Source organism: Balaenoptera acutorostrata, chromosome 20, assembly GCF_949987535.1.
Source record: "Balaenoptera acutorostrata chromosome 20, mBalAcu1.1, whole genome shotgun sequence".
Lineage (NCBI taxonomy): Eukaryota > Metazoa > Chordata > Mammalia > Artiodactyla > Balaenopteridae > Balaenoptera > Balaenoptera acutorostrata.
The window spans coordinates 18473534-18489004 of NC_080083.1; the positions used below are offsets into that span (position 1 = coordinate 18473534).

General features: G+C 42.6%; 1 protein-coding gene across 1 annotated transcript in view; it reads right to left on the bottom strand.

The window, feature by feature from the left end:
* CRLF3 (cytokine receptor like factor 3) overlaps window positions 1–7701 on the bottom strand; it is a 37536-nt gene extending 29835 nt beyond the window's left edge. The window contains exon 1 of the mRNA XM_057535754.1: window positions 7505–7701. Within this exon, the coding sequence (XP_057391737.1) occupies window positions 7505–7621 (117 nt within the window). The 5' untranslated portion in view covers window positions 7622–7701. The remainder of the gene's footprint in view (window positions 1–7504) is intronic.
* Between the last annotated feature and the right edge of the window lie 7770 nt (window positions 7702–15471).

The window sequence follows — 15471 nt, forward strand, 5'->3', positions numbered from 1 at the left end:
AAAGAAGCACGGCTGTCTTTCTTGAGAGAACAAGTGGAAGGGGGAGGAGAGTGAGAGGGGTGGGAGGAAGAGTGTGGGAGGGAGAGAGAGAGCTTGGCATCCAGGCTCAGCCATGCCAGCATTCCAACTGAGTCCTGCTACTACTTAAGGCTCCAAACAGGTAAGTAAATGTTCTATCTTGAACATTCCAGCCTCAGCTGCCATCTGACTGCAATTACATGAGAGCTGCCAGCAAAATCAGAACTGCCCAACTGAGCCCCGGTTAATCCCCCGAATACTAAGCAAATGGTTGCCTTTTAAGCCATTATGCTTTGGCATAGTTTATTATGTAGTGACAAACAACCAAATCATGATAAAACAAATGTTTAATTCTTGATTATCTGCATTAGTGAACAGGGTGCCTATAATCAAGACTACGAACAATCTAAAAAGAATGTCTGCAAAATCACACCCACAACATTCATAAAGGCATTCATTCTATATTTGTTGAGGTCTAGTGCCAGGAGCTGGGGTTACAAAGATGAATAAGGCATGATCCTGACCTCAAAAAACTGTCATTCTAGTAAAGGAGACAGTTGCATGTACACGTAACTATAGTAAAAAGTATTAAGTCCTTAAGTAAGTGAGACAGCCACAAACTGCCATCAGAGCTCAAAAAGGTCATTCTGCTGGGAAAGAGAGTAGGAGACATTTAAAGAATAAGTTACCAGTTGGAGAAGGAGGGGAGGTCACCTTGAATAATAATAATATTTGGTGGTATTATTTCTATGGCTAATATTTATTAAGCCGTTCATATGTCCCAGGCATCGTGCTAAACATTTTAAATACATTTCTCATTTTAATTCCCACACTGGCCAAGTAAAGTAGGTACTATCCTTATCCGCATTGTACAGATAGCGAAGTGAGGCGTCAGGAAAGTTGTTTCTCAAGGTCTCACACCTAATAGGGGCAAATGAAAAAAAAGTAAAATAACTGCAAATATAAATGATTCATGGATACCCCTCAAAAATAAAAGCCTGTCCCAGGAATTCCCTGGTGGTCCAGTGGTTAGGACTCGGTGCTTTCACTGCCAGGGCCCAGGGGCCCGGGTTCGATCCCTGGTTGGGGAACTAAGATCCCACAAGTCATGCAGTGTGGCCAAAAAAAATTAAAAATAAAAATTAAAGGGGCTTCCCTGGTGGTGCAGCGGTTGAGAATCTGCCTGCCAATGCAGGGGACACGGGTTCGAGCCCTGTTATGGGAAGATCCCACATGCCGCGGAGCAGCTAGGCCCGTGTGCCACAACTACTGAGCCTGTGCGTCTGGAGCCTGTGCTCCGCAACAAGAGAGGCCGCGATAGTGAGAGGCCCGCGCACCGCGATGAAAAGCGGCCCCCGCTTGCCGCAACTGGAGAAAGCCCGCGTGCAGAAACGAAGACCCAACACAGCCAAAAATAAATAAATAAATAAATAGATTAAAAAGGGAAATTCTTAAAAAAATAAAAATAAAAAAATTAAAATTAAAATTATAAAAAGTCTGTCCTACATTTGTTTGGCTTTAGATCACAAATTAGCCATATTATTTACCAGGTTTCTAGTAATAAGAACAGTTCTTCTCTATCAAATTTAAATTTACATTACACTCTATATTGAAAAAAAAAATTCTACACAGAGAGAAACTGGGCTCCTCTGTGACACTCATACACTTTTTAATTTGAGGTTAACATTATAGATTCTGAATGCTTGTTTAAATTCTCATTTATATCCTACATTTCAAGTGAGGTTTGGACTCAACAAGCAGCTTTCAGAGTGTCGTGTTTAAAGACAATTTGTGAAAAGACTTAAAAAAGGATGACTGAAAAGCCAATATAAATATGTGGTTTTTGCACACAAATATATGTGCAGCTTTTTTTTTCCCTTGGTAGTTGATTATTTAGTGTTGCTTCTAGAGCTTTGCTTCCGGTATTTTGGCATATTTGAGTCAATTCATTTTCAGCCTACCACCAACAAATGCTCCATAAGTATCTATGTAATAGACTGTTCACCTCTGCATTAAAAATTAGACTGTACGTGGGAAATTTTTCATAATGCTTATGATATAATGCTAACCAAAAGAAAACAAATATAAAGTTGCATATACAGTAGTCTTTCAATTTGGCAAAATAATATGTCTAGAAGGATACACCAAAATGTTAACAGTGGTTGTCTGTAAGGAATAGAATTACGGGTGATTTTCAGATTATTTCATCTGTTCTTGGTTTTCCCCAGCTCTAGATTTAACCGTTTCTTAGGACACTATAATAGGGACATTTTAAGTACTACTGCAGTAACAGATCATTTTCAAACAGATTTTTTGGACTGTTTTGAAACGGGTAACAGAAGGGGAAGTGGGAGATAAAAGAAGCAATAACAGCTTTCTTTTCTTTGCTGAGCTACTAAGACTTCCTGCCCTGGTTTTCTGAAATAACTTTTTTCCCCCAAGTGAGTTCTCTATCTGTTCCAGTCTTTAACTAGTATGCTACGTGTTTTCAAATCTTGTGAGAATAATGATCTACGGAGAACCTGGTATTGTACATTAGGAATATCAAAGTTCCTAATAAGATCTTCAAAAAATTATCTGAAATCAATTATTAAAAAACTGAAAACAAAATACTATGAGAGGGCTTCCCCGGTGGCGCAGTGGTTAAGAATCTGCCTGCCAATACAGGGTTCAATACAAGGGTTCAAGCCTTGATCCGGGAATATCCCACATGCCGCGGAGCAACTAAGCCCGTGCACCACAACTACTGAGCCTGCACTGTAGAGCCTGCGAGCCACAACTACTGAGCCTGCGTGCTGCAACTACCAAAGCCCGTGTACCTAGAGCCCGTGCTCCGCAATAAGAGAAGCCACCGCAATGAGAAGCCCGCGCACCGCAACAAAGAGTAGCCTCCGCTCGCCACAACTAGAGAAAGCCCGCGCAGCAACGAAGACCCAATGCAGCCAAAAATAAAAATAAATAAAATACATAAATTTAAAAAAAATACTATGAGAGACAAATGGTCACATTACAGATGTTAAGACATGCTAGGACAAGAGTTGGCTTGAGATTGTCAATTATTCACTTGTCTGTCACTGTATAATTATCTAAACCCATGCTATTTCAAACAGCGTTTTAATCTTGAGGAAAAACCACAGCAGTTTACAACAACACACCTATGGTTCAGGATAAACTACAGAAATTGGTAGAGAGCTGATGAAGAGTTAATGGTATCCTCTAAGGCACTGTGCCTCTATTTTTAATGTGCATACACATCACACCTGATGACGATTCACCAGGTCTAGGGCGGGCCTGATTCCTGCATTCTTCACAAGCTCTCAGGTCAGGATGACCCTGCTGCAGTCGTGGACCACACTTGTAGTAGCAACGATAAAAGGGACACCACTGCCCAGAGCTGGGCAGGGTCCTCACCAGTGTCTTAATTAGGCACCAGGATCTGGCCCTTTACTCTGAAAGAGCAGAGACTTGCTCTTGTCAATGCCCCTAGAGACACTGAATCACACTAATTAAAGGCACATGAAGGCCAACAGTTCATTTTAGAGTAAATTATAACTGTACACAGACTAGAATATTGGTATTTCTCACTGCTGGCACCTCCAGTACCTGAAACTAATCCCCCTTTGATACTGTACAAACATGGAGTTTCTGGACCTGCAAAGCTTAAAGACTAGGTCCTGGACAGTGGCAATGTCGTCAAACTAGCGTCACTCTTTGAGGCATATCTGACTGGCCAGCTGACATCACTATGTGACATCCTGATCAGCTATCTCTACTCACAACAAGCAGGAAAGTCAACCTGTAGAAATCAACAAGGGATGAACAACACAATGGAACTGAAATCTAAAAATGAATACACAAGAATTTAGATTTTTCCTATTTGTTTTGTTTTTAGGCGGAAGAGGTTAATGACCAGCCACCAAAGGAAAGAGTAAATCTGTGACAGCAGTGCTCTGTTGCCCTACCCACCGCATTTCTAGGACCTAGAATTACCTCTGACCCACAGAATGCACCCAGTGCATATTTATTGAGTAAATGAACAAATGAGTATTTAAGGAGGGTCGAAGTTAATTTCTTTGGTATTTACATCTTAATACCAAGGATTCCAGGGAGCTATATAGAACTATTCTTAATGATTTCAACATCAGTTATGTCAGGCTGACTGTAAATATTATCTGATTTCCTGAAGACAACGAACATCTCTCCAGCCTTTAACTTATTCAAACAGTAAGAGTTACAGACTACCTTTCATTCCTACACAGAACTTCCTTTTCTCTGAAGACAGAGGGTAGGGCTTAAACTTAACCACAAGAAGAGAAACTGCTACATGCTGGCAGTTGTTTTTCACACTAAAAGACTGACAGTAAAAGACTGTTATTCTTGTTCCTTCTAAATTTTCGTAGCCATGATTTCCTAACAGGAGGCAAATTTCATGAGAGATTTTTAAAGGGTGAGAAACAAAAGCAAAGATTAAAAAGTATGCCAAGAGTTCTTGAAAAGGTTAAACAAAGAGTTACCACACGACCCAGCAATTCCTAAGTATATACTAAAAAAACTGAAAACATGTCTACACGAAAACTTGTACATGAATGCTCACACCAACATTATTCATAAGAGCCAAAAAGTGAAAATAACCCAAATATCTATCAGTTGATGAATGGAGAAATAAAATGTGGTATATCCACACAACAAATATTATGCAGCCACAAAAAGGACTAAAGTACAGCTACATGCTACCTCATGGATGAACCTTGAAAACATTATGCCTAAGTCAAAGAAGCCAGCCACAAGGGGCCACAGACAGTATGGTTCCATTTATATGACGTGTCCAAAATAGGCAAATCCAAATAGAGACAGAAGGTAGTTTAGTGGTTATCAGGGGCTAGAAGAGTGACAGCTAACAGGTATGGGATTTCTTTTTGGGGTGATGAAAATGTTCTGGAATTAGTGGTGATGGCTGCACAACTTTGCAAATACACTAAAAACTGCTGAATTGTACATTTTAAGGTATGAATTTTATGGTATGTAAATTACATATCAATTTTTAAAAAATCCTGTGCCAAAAGGAAACAAAATCGGCAAGTAAAAAATATACACAAAGGGAGCATCTTTCCTCTCTGCTCTCTCATCCTTCCCTGATACAAAATCTTTGACTGAAAAGCCATATATTTTATGTAGTTATTCTGAAAATGACTGGAACCCTAAAAATATCTTAACCACTAAACAAAAGCAGCTGCTTATTTTGATAACATTTTTGTAACATTGACCTTCCTTAAAATGCAAGTTGACAGAGGACTTATTCTACAAACCCAAACGTGTACAACCCACTAGAATTAGCTTTGAGGAAGAATTAAAGCTTTTAGAACTAGAAGCTGTTGTAACTGGCACCGGCACAAAACACATTTCAGTTCACAACAGTATGACATTACTCAGTCTAGTCCGAAGGCAATGTCATTAGGAACCTAAGCTAATGGATGTTCTCTTAGTGTTTTCTGTTTCAACCACAAGACAATGGTCCTCAAAAACAAAACAAAACCCCATACCAAACTCCACTAAGTTATAGGAAAGTATGTTCTGTCTTTAAATTTTTGGACATAGAATTTAAAAGAATGTAGGTTTGGAAACAATACTAAACCATTCAGGATGAGATCATACTAAATTGTTTTAATGTGTTCAATATCACACGAGAAAGTAATCAGTACTTCTCCCAGGTGCTAAGCTCATTCATTTAGTATCAACTCTGTTTCTTAATCCTTGATGCAGTTAAACAATAGTCTCATTCATATATAAGACGTCTTAATTGGCTGCAACGTTAATCACATAATAAGAGATACTTTAATCTCTTTTTAAATATGCCCTAGATTTAGAACCTCTATTTCAAAACAGCAGAAGGAATAATGCAGATGTTTTCAAGTGGAAATCAAAATGAATATATTGGAAGGCCTTAAAAAGCATTCGTCAAATCAGGATCACCATATCTAGATCTTGCTCCCAGATTTGCTACTAAACTACAAAAGATGCCTGGCCTACATTTAAAATCTACAAGAATTTTTAAATGTATAAAACCTAAAGCATGTTGAGTATCCTTAATGATGAGAATATCCAAAGGCACTGTTATCACAGCACTATTCTACCAGTTGTAATTTTCAGATTCTATGCAGCATGGGATGACAATATATATTAATAACAAATGTGATGTTGAAAAATCCCACTCACTCAAATGATTCCACTCAGACGGAATCCCACTGACTCAAAAAGCACTTATTAAGCACCTGAATTAATAGTAGCTTGAGGATTATCTGTCCTCCTGCACATTGGCAGTGGGTTATATCTTTTTCTGTATATATTCCAGGGCGCAGAGAAACCATGTGGCATTCCTTTATCTTTGATAACCAGGTCCCCATGGAGCAGATAACTGCCCTCACTTGAAAGTATATTTAGCTTCTCCTTTCAACACTTCTCTCTTTAAATCTGTTTTTCCATTTCCCTACACTTTTGTATCCCATCCCCCAGGGGCTTCATTTTCCTTCTTTTGCCCTTCCAACATAGCTTCACCTTAAAATCCAAACTCTCTAGAATGGGATCCCGCTACATGACTTTTTTTTTTTTTTTTTTAATATTTATTTATTTATTTTTGGCTGCATTGTGTCTTCATTGCGGTGGCTTCTCTGGTTGAGGAGCACGGGCTCTAGGCGTGCGGGCTCAGTAGCTGTGGCTCGCGGGCTCTAGAGCGCAGGCTCAGTAATTGTGGCGCATGGGCCCAGTTGCTCCCGCAGCATGTGGGATCTTCCCGGACCAGGGCTCGAACCCGTGTCCCCTGCATTGGCAGGCGGACTCCCAACCACTGAGCCACCAGGGAAGCCCTACATGACTTTTTAATGCGTTCAGGATCATATGAGATACTAAGTACTACTCTGACACCAATTCCATTCATTTAGTGTTAACGTTACTACTTCTCCACTCCTCTGTCTCTCCTTAGTCCATCCCTTCCACTGTCCATTCCGCCTCCACTTTGAGCTCTCCCCAAGTCACTGCTACACATTTTCCTCACGCTCTCTAAAACCGCTCTCCATCCACAAGGTAGGTTTTCCAAAGAATCTCCACCTCCCCCAACTCTCAATCTTTACTACCCTCTGTGACGCCCTCGGTTTTTGCTCCGGTCCCTCACTCCCCCCAACCTCGGACCCCATCGCATCCCCGACACCGCCCCACACAGCTTAGGGAACGCTCCTCACACTCTCCCTCGATCCCCCAAATTTGCCCCTTCCTCTTAAGACCCCCGTCCCTCCCCCCCCCCCCCCCCCCGCAGAACCCACCTCCCCCTTCCCAGACCCTGCCAGGTCTCCCGAACCTTCAGAGACGCTTCCCTCCTCCCTTCAGAGTTTCCGGACACTCCCGCCCCTCGCAGCCCTCCGTGCCCTCGCCCATCTCCGGGCACCCCGCGCCCTCCCCCGGGCCCACAGCGCCCCTGCGGGCGCGGCCCTCCGACCTGCCTCCGCGCCTCCCGCAGCCCCTGCAGCCTCTGGCCTAGCTCCCGCCGGTAGCTCTGCGCCGCCTCCACGCTCTCGCGGGCCTCCTGCAGCAGCAGCTCGGGCTCCAGCTCCATCGTCCCCTCGTCCGGCCGCGCGGCCGGCGGCTGCGGGCGCGGTTCCCGACTGTCCCGGGCGCCGCCGAGCGGCCCCGAGCGGCCACGCGCAGGCGGAAGCCCCGCCCCGCCCCGCCCCACGGCGGCCTTGATTGACAGCAGCGCTCGACTAGCGTCCGGGGCCCAGCTCCTCCCGCGCTGCAGGCCCAGCTGGTCTCAGCTCAGCTCCCGCGCGGCACCTGCCAGTGATGCTTCCTCGGGGCACGCATGGAGCCAGGGAAAGATTAATGATTACACCTCGCGAAGTGCTTCCCGCATCTTACCTTATTCTGGCCTCACTACCAGGCCTCCTTGCACCTCTATCCCACAGAGGAGAAAACTGGGGGACAGAGAGGAGAATTAACTTTCTCAAGCCGTTGGGATTTCAAGCCGTTGGGATTTCAACCCGGATGGGTCTTGAATCATCATTGTCCTACCTCCCTAGTAAACGAGCATCCCTGCAGTGGCCAGTGTTTTAGGAGGTTACTGTGAATCAGGCACCACGCTCACAGGGATCAGACAAAGGCCCCATCACCCAGAAGCTCGTAGTCTAATGAGGGAGCCAAAACAGGCCTAAGCGTGGGCCGGCGGTAGGTACCTCAGTCCTGGAAGAATTGCAAGACGGATGTTATCAAACTTTCCTGTGTGGGCCAGGTAATTGAAAATGTGGAGCTCGGCGGGCCATAAGGCCTCTGTTGCAATATAGTGAGTAAATGGGCGTGACCATGAGATAATAAAACTTATGGACACAAATTTGAATGTCACATAATTGTCACATGTCACAAAATATTCTTTGCATCTTTTTTCAACTACTTAAAAAGGTAAAAACCATTCTTCGTTCAGGGGCCATACAAAAACAGGTGGTGGGTCAGATGTGGCCCTGGTCATAGTTTTTTGTTTTCTGTTTTTTTAAAATTTTTACTGGAGTATAGTTGATTTAAAATGTTGTGTTAGTTTCAGGTGTACAGCAAAGTGAATCAGTTATACATATACCTATATCCACTCTTTTTTAGATTCTTTTCCATATAGGCCATTACAGTGTATTGAGTAGAGTTCCCTGTGCTATACAGTAGGTCCTTACTAGTTATCTGTTTTATATATCGTAGTGTGTATATGTCAATCCCAATCTCCCAATTTATCCCTCCCCCCTTCTCCCCTCTGGCCATAGTTTGCTGACCCCTGGCTGAGGTTGGTAGAGTTGCCTCCCCAGAAAACAAAAACAGAACACTGATTGTCTCAAGGTTACACAATGAATCTGTGCTAGAGGCTAGATTCCAGTTTTCCTGGGCCAGACTAAAGCTCTTTCTACCACATTGTTTGGTGCTAAGTAAATGACACTGGAAATTAGAGAAGTTTAGAAAATGAAGGCTTTTCTGGAGAAAATGGGAGATTATCTTTATCCTGAAGTAGCAAGGCACTCAGTAGATTCTCAACAAATACCTGTGGAATGAATCAAGGCATTAACTAAACAAAAAGGAGTAAGTAAAGGCACCCCAGGTAGGATTAAACTAAGGAAAGGGTATAAGGACTTGCAGACAGGAATATAAATGGATTGTGTAAGGAAGGAGGAGCAGACCACTTTGACTGGAGAGGAAGGACTGAATAATATATTGGGAGATGAAGTTAAGAGAAAAGTAAGGGCCATGGAGTTCAGGTTAAGAAGCTTTGACTTTAATGAATAGACATTAAAGATTTTTGCATGTGCAGTGACATTTGCAAAACAATGTTTTAGGAAGATAAATGATAGAGAGGTGGGACTTGGGTTTGTCTTAAGGCAAGGCAGGGGTTGGCATACTGTAAATTCTCAATAAATATTTGTTCAGTGAAATGAATATGCATGAGATAACTAGAGGGGAGTAAATAGGCAAAACTAAATAGCGTTAGTCTAGTTATGATATGATGGAGACTTGAATTAGGATGTTGGCTTTTATGGAGTTTTTGGGTTTTTTGTTTGTTTTTTTAAAAAATTTATTTATTTTGGGCTGTGTAGTCTTCGTTGCTGCGTGCGGGCTTTCTCTAGTTGCGGCGAGTGGGGACTTCTCTTCGTTGCGGTGCACGGGCTTCTTATTGCGGTGGCTTCTCTTGTTGAGGAGCATGGGCTCTAGGCACCCGGGCTTCAGTAGTTGCAGCACGCGGGCTCAGTAGTTGTGGCTTGCGGGCTCTAGAGCGCAGGCTCAGTAGTTGTGGCGCACGGGCTTATTTGCTCCGTGACATGTGGGATCTTCCCAGACCAGGGCTCGAACCCGTGTCCCCTGCATTGGCAGGTGATTCTTAATCACTGTGCCACCAGGGAAACCCTTTTATGGAGTTTTGACAGTGAAAGCAGGGGGAAAGATAGGCAAATGGTTCAAGGGAACAGGAGAGTTTGGACACACATTGAGTCAGTAAATAACAGGATTTATTAATTGTTCTTGAACATGGTATGTTCTGTGTGCTCTCTAAAGCTAATTGAACAGAATTGGCTCCCACTCCAGAAAGCTTTACTAAGTGAAATTCAAAAAACAAAAATTAAAAGGAAAACTTCCATAAAGACAAGCTACCAATCTTAGTCTCATTCAACTTTATTTCCTTGACCTACTAACTGATGGGAGGCAGGAAATGTGTAATATATCCACACTACCCACAAAAATAACACGAAGAAAACTGAAGAAAAGCTGTAAAACTGCGCCCCCAGGCTCAAAATTTTTTTATTTTTTTTAACTTTAGAGCATAAGTTTCTGAAGAATAAATGCTCTGGTCAATAACAGAGAGGAAGATTGATCTAGATGTGGTGATGACAGAAGCCAGCAGGCCATCAGACAGGGCTTTACAGAGTTTTCTGTTTTTTGTTTGTTTATTTATTTATTTATTTATTTATTTATTTATTTATTTATCTGTTTTATTTATGGCTGTGTTGGGTCTTTGTTTCCGTGCGAGGGCTTTCTCTAGTTGTGGCAAGCGGGGGCCACTCTTCATCGCAGAGCGCGGGCCTCTCACTATCGCGGCCTCTCTGGTTGCAGAGCACAGGCTCCAGACGCGCAGGCTCAGTAATTGTGGCTCACGGGCCTAGCTGCTCCGCGGCATGTGGGATCCTCCCAGACCAGGGCTCGAACCTGTGTCCCCTGCATTGGCAGGCAGATTCTCAACCACTGCGCCACCAGGGAAGCCCTTTACAGAGTTTTTAATCTCCGTGTCACCACATTAGTCTAGCACTGACTTTTCAAGAGTACCCAGAGGTGAGCAGATTCAGAGGCACAGACTCCTCGTGCTACAAGAAACAGACGACTTGCTAATTGATTTATTTACGATAAGAATGTAATTGCCGGGCTTCCCTGATGGTACAGTGGTTGGGAATCTGCTTGCCAATGCAGGGGACACGGGTTTGAGCCCTAGTCCGGGAAGATCCCACATGCTGTGTAGCAACTAAGACCGTGAGCCACAACTACTGAGCCCACGTGCCACAACTACTGAAGCCTGTGCACCTAGAGCCCGTGCTCCACAGCAAGAGAAGCCACCGCAATGGGATGCCTGCGCACCGCAATGAAGAGTAGCCTCTGCTCGCCGCAACTAAAGAAAGCCTGGGGCTTCCCTGGTGGCGCAGTGGTTGAGAGTCTGCCTGCTAATGCGGGGGACACGGGTTCGAGCCCTGGTCTGGGGGGATCCCACATGCCGCGGAGCAACTGGGCCCGTGAGCCACAACTACTGAGCCTGCGCGTCTGGAGCCTGTGCTCCGCAACAGGAGAGGCCGCGATAGTGAAGAGGCCCGCGCACCGCGATGAAGAGTGGACCCCGCTTGCCACAACTGGAGAAAGCCCTCGCACAGAAACTAAGACCCAACACAGCCAAAAATAAATATAAAAATAAATAAATAAATAAAAGATTACTATTTTAAAAAAAAAAGAAAAAGAAAGCCTGAACACAGCAACAAAGACCCAATGCAGACAAAATTAAATTAATTAATTAATTATTTAAAAAATGCACTGAAGTTTAAGTTAGGAGACTTGGCTAAACATTGTAACTTTGGAAACATGTGTGAGCTACATTTCTATAAATCGACAATAATGTAAATGTCTTCCTCACAGGACTCATGCAAAGGCTGAATAGTATGGCCAGGTAAAAGCACACATTTATTTACAAAATATTTAAAGAGTACAAGGTATGTGTCTGGCTCTGTGCTTAGGTGCTGGGAATCAAATCAGGAATGAGACCTAGGACTTGCCTTCATAGTCCAGTAGGGGGATCACTCACACATAAGCAGGAATTTATATTCTGATATATTGAGTGCAATGAGTAGATGCACAGAGACGGCCACCTAATCCAGCCTAAGGTAAAGTGGAAGGAAGAAGGTATCAGGAAAAGTTTCTTGAACAAGGTAAACCCTAAACTGAGTCTTAAGGCTTTTCTCGGCTTGGCCACAGGTGCTTCTCTCCTTTCCCTTCCAAAACCCCATCAAAATAACAATTAAGGAATTTAAAACTGGATTAGGAAAAAAAAATGGATTAGGGACAAATGGAACAGTAGAGAACACAAAAGAGCACTAGAGAGTTCCATAAATTTTTGGAAGATGGAAAGTGGAGGAGTAGTAATTGCCCAAGACAACTGCAGGAAGTTACAACCTAAACTGCAGAGGATGAACCATTCAGAACTGGGCTAACTCTTCCCGAAGACTCCTGAGAAACTCATGCTATATATCCTTTCAAAAATTTTAGTCACAAAAAAAATCACAACCCCTATTCTGACATTCCTTTCCTTATCCTACTTCCTGCATTATTTTCTCCTCAGCATTTAGCCCTGTCTTACCATATACTTTACTCATGGATCATTTTTATTACATGTCTCTTCCAACCAGAATATAAATTCTAAAAGGATAGGCATTTTTGTCTGTTTCGTTCACAGCTGCTTTGTTCATAGCTGGCACATATCAGGCACTCATTTGTATTTATGGAATGGATGGAAGGATCAATAACACAGCACATGAGAATGAGGTATGGGACTGAAAAGGGGAGACATCGGTTAATATTAGAGTTAGATATTTTAGGTCCATTGCCCTATTCCATGCATTTAGGTGACGCCTCCCTATTGCTTCCACAAAACTGCATGAGATATAAACACCTCTGCCCCTAAATAGATTGGAGGAGAAACCAAGTGGTCCAGAGAAAAGACCTCCACCTATTAACATTAGGAAGTTCCCCAATGAAAATCTCCTGATCATCCTACAGTAGAACCCACTAGTGAGTCCCACCTATGCTAAAAACCTTCAATCAGCTTGAACCATTTTTTAAACAGCTTTATTGAGTATAACTGATTTGCAATAAACTGCATATATTTAGAGTATAAGATGTGATGAACTTTTGCATCAGTAGATACCTGTGGAACCATCACCATAACCAAGATAATGAACATTTCCATCACTCCCCAAAGTTTCCATGTAACCCATTCCTTTGTAATCCATCCCTCCTTCAACCCCTGAACACAGGCAATGATGATCTACTTTCTGTAATTACAGATTAATTTGCATTTTTCTCAGATTTTAAATAAATGGAATCATGCAATATATACTCTTTTTTCATCCATGTTGTTTCATGTATTGATAGTTCATTTCTTTTTATTGCTGAGTAGTATTCCATGGTATGGATGTGTTTGTTAATGTACCTGTTGATAGGTTGTTCCAAGTTTTTTACTATTACAAATAAAGCTGCTATCAACATTTGTGTACAAGTGTACAAGTCTTTATAATATAACTATATTGGGAATGTGGGAGGAGAGAAAGTATGGAGGGTGGTGTTACAAGAGAATTAACCACCATAACAGGACTTTAATGAATACTGTTTAAAATTGTTAGATCAAGAAATAGCTGTTTAGGGCTTCCCTGGTGGAGCAGTGGTTGAGAATCTGCCTGCCAGTGCAGGGGATATGGGTTCAAGCCCTGGTCTGGGAAGATCCCACATGCCGTGGAGCAACTAGGCCCATGAGCCACAACTACTGAACCTGAGCGTCTGGAGCCTGTGCTCTGCTACAAGAGAGGCCGCGATAGTGAGAGGCCCGTGCACCGCGATGAAGAGTGGCCCCCGCTTGCCACAACTAGAGAAAGCCCTTGCACAGAAACGAAGACCCAACACAGCCAAAAATAAATAAATAAATTTATTAATTAAAAAAATATATATATAATTTTTTTAAAAAGCTGTGCAAAGATATTGAAATATTTAAAGATAAGCAGATATTTACAGTGCTAGAAGACCAGGGATTGAACCCGTGTCCCCTGCAGTGGCAGGCAGATTCTCAACCACTGCGCCACCAGGGAAGCCCTCAACACGTTTTAAATGCTTAGTTTTTTAGAAGAATAAAAAGCGCTAGAGACATACCTTATAACCCAGCAATTCCACGCTTAGGTGTGTATCCAGGAAAAGCACCATTTGTGTTCAAGGAGACAAGAATGTTCGCTGACTCATTGTTTGACTAACAGAAAATTGAAGACAATTTAAATGATCATCACTAAGGAAATGGATAAATAATATGTTGTGCATAATTGGGTGGAATGCTCAGGTATGAAAGGGAGCGAATCAGATCGACCTGTATAGCTCTTGAAGACAATGATGAAAGAAACAAATTGCTGAGTGATATTTACATTGTTACCTTTTATGTAAAGAAAAACGAAACTAAAGATTTTTCTACGGATACGTATATGTATGTAAAAGTATTAAGAAAGGCTGCAATGCTATCCACCAAATAGGTAATACTGGCTGCCATTGGGGCTAAGAGGAAGAGACCGAGTTAGGGGGTGAAAGTCAAAAAGACTTTCAGTTTTTTCTGTAATTTTCTAATTGATTTCTCCTCCTCCTCCACGCTCTTGCTCTTCCATCTTCTCCTCCTCTTCGCCGTCATTCTCCTTGCTCAGCGTTCTTACACTACGTGAGTTACAAACAAACGAAACCGAAACAACAAAACAGTTTATATTTAGAAGTGCAGTCTCCCTTCCTGAAAAACCTTATCCGGGGTTAATAATTTTCAAGGAGAAAGTAATTACCACTAATTTCATTGGAGAAATTTGTACCCTTTATGTTGTCCAGACAATAGCAAATACCATAAAGATAGACACAATTACGTCAACAGTTAAAATCAGTTTGCATAACCCGACCGAACAAGGTGGCTTCCCGTTACTATTTGACAGGTGTATTTACATGACTTGTTTCAGCTCTTACATACCGTGTAGTTAAAACTAGCACTCAGACAAAATAAACATACTCTCTATATTGCAAGTGCAATGTAAAAAAAAAAAATGTAAAGCTAAACATATCTATGAAAACAATGCAAATAATATATGAGATTATCTTCACTACAAACTAGCAAACTACTGGTACCCAGCAACAACTCGAACACACGCCAGCCAGCTTAGGCGACGACCTTGGGCTCCTAGCTGCTCGGGAGGACGAAATCCACGGGAAGAAATGCCTCCTGAGCTCAATTAGGGGTAAAAAGCCGAAATCTCGGACCCTAAGTGGGCGTATCTCTAGGTAGGACGCTTGCCAAAATAACATTTTATTCCATGTGGGAGGAGTGTAATCAATTGTTATTCCCTTTTCTGTATTTTTCGATTTTCCACTTTTAAATAGGGGCTAGTCTGGGGCGTCAAAAGTATGGGGCTCTAATTCTGCCACCAACGGACTTAGTCAAATCATATCCTCATCAGTGAAACAGGGCGTTAGAAGTTTGAATCTCCGAAGTCCCCGCTACTTTTAGATTCATGGTAAAGCAACCCGCCTCCTGCAGGCTTGCCGAAGAAGCATTTTGGCCCTCTCCGCTCACTGTCCACGCAGCCTCCGGAAGCAATCTAAACTCCGCCCCCTGCACTCCGG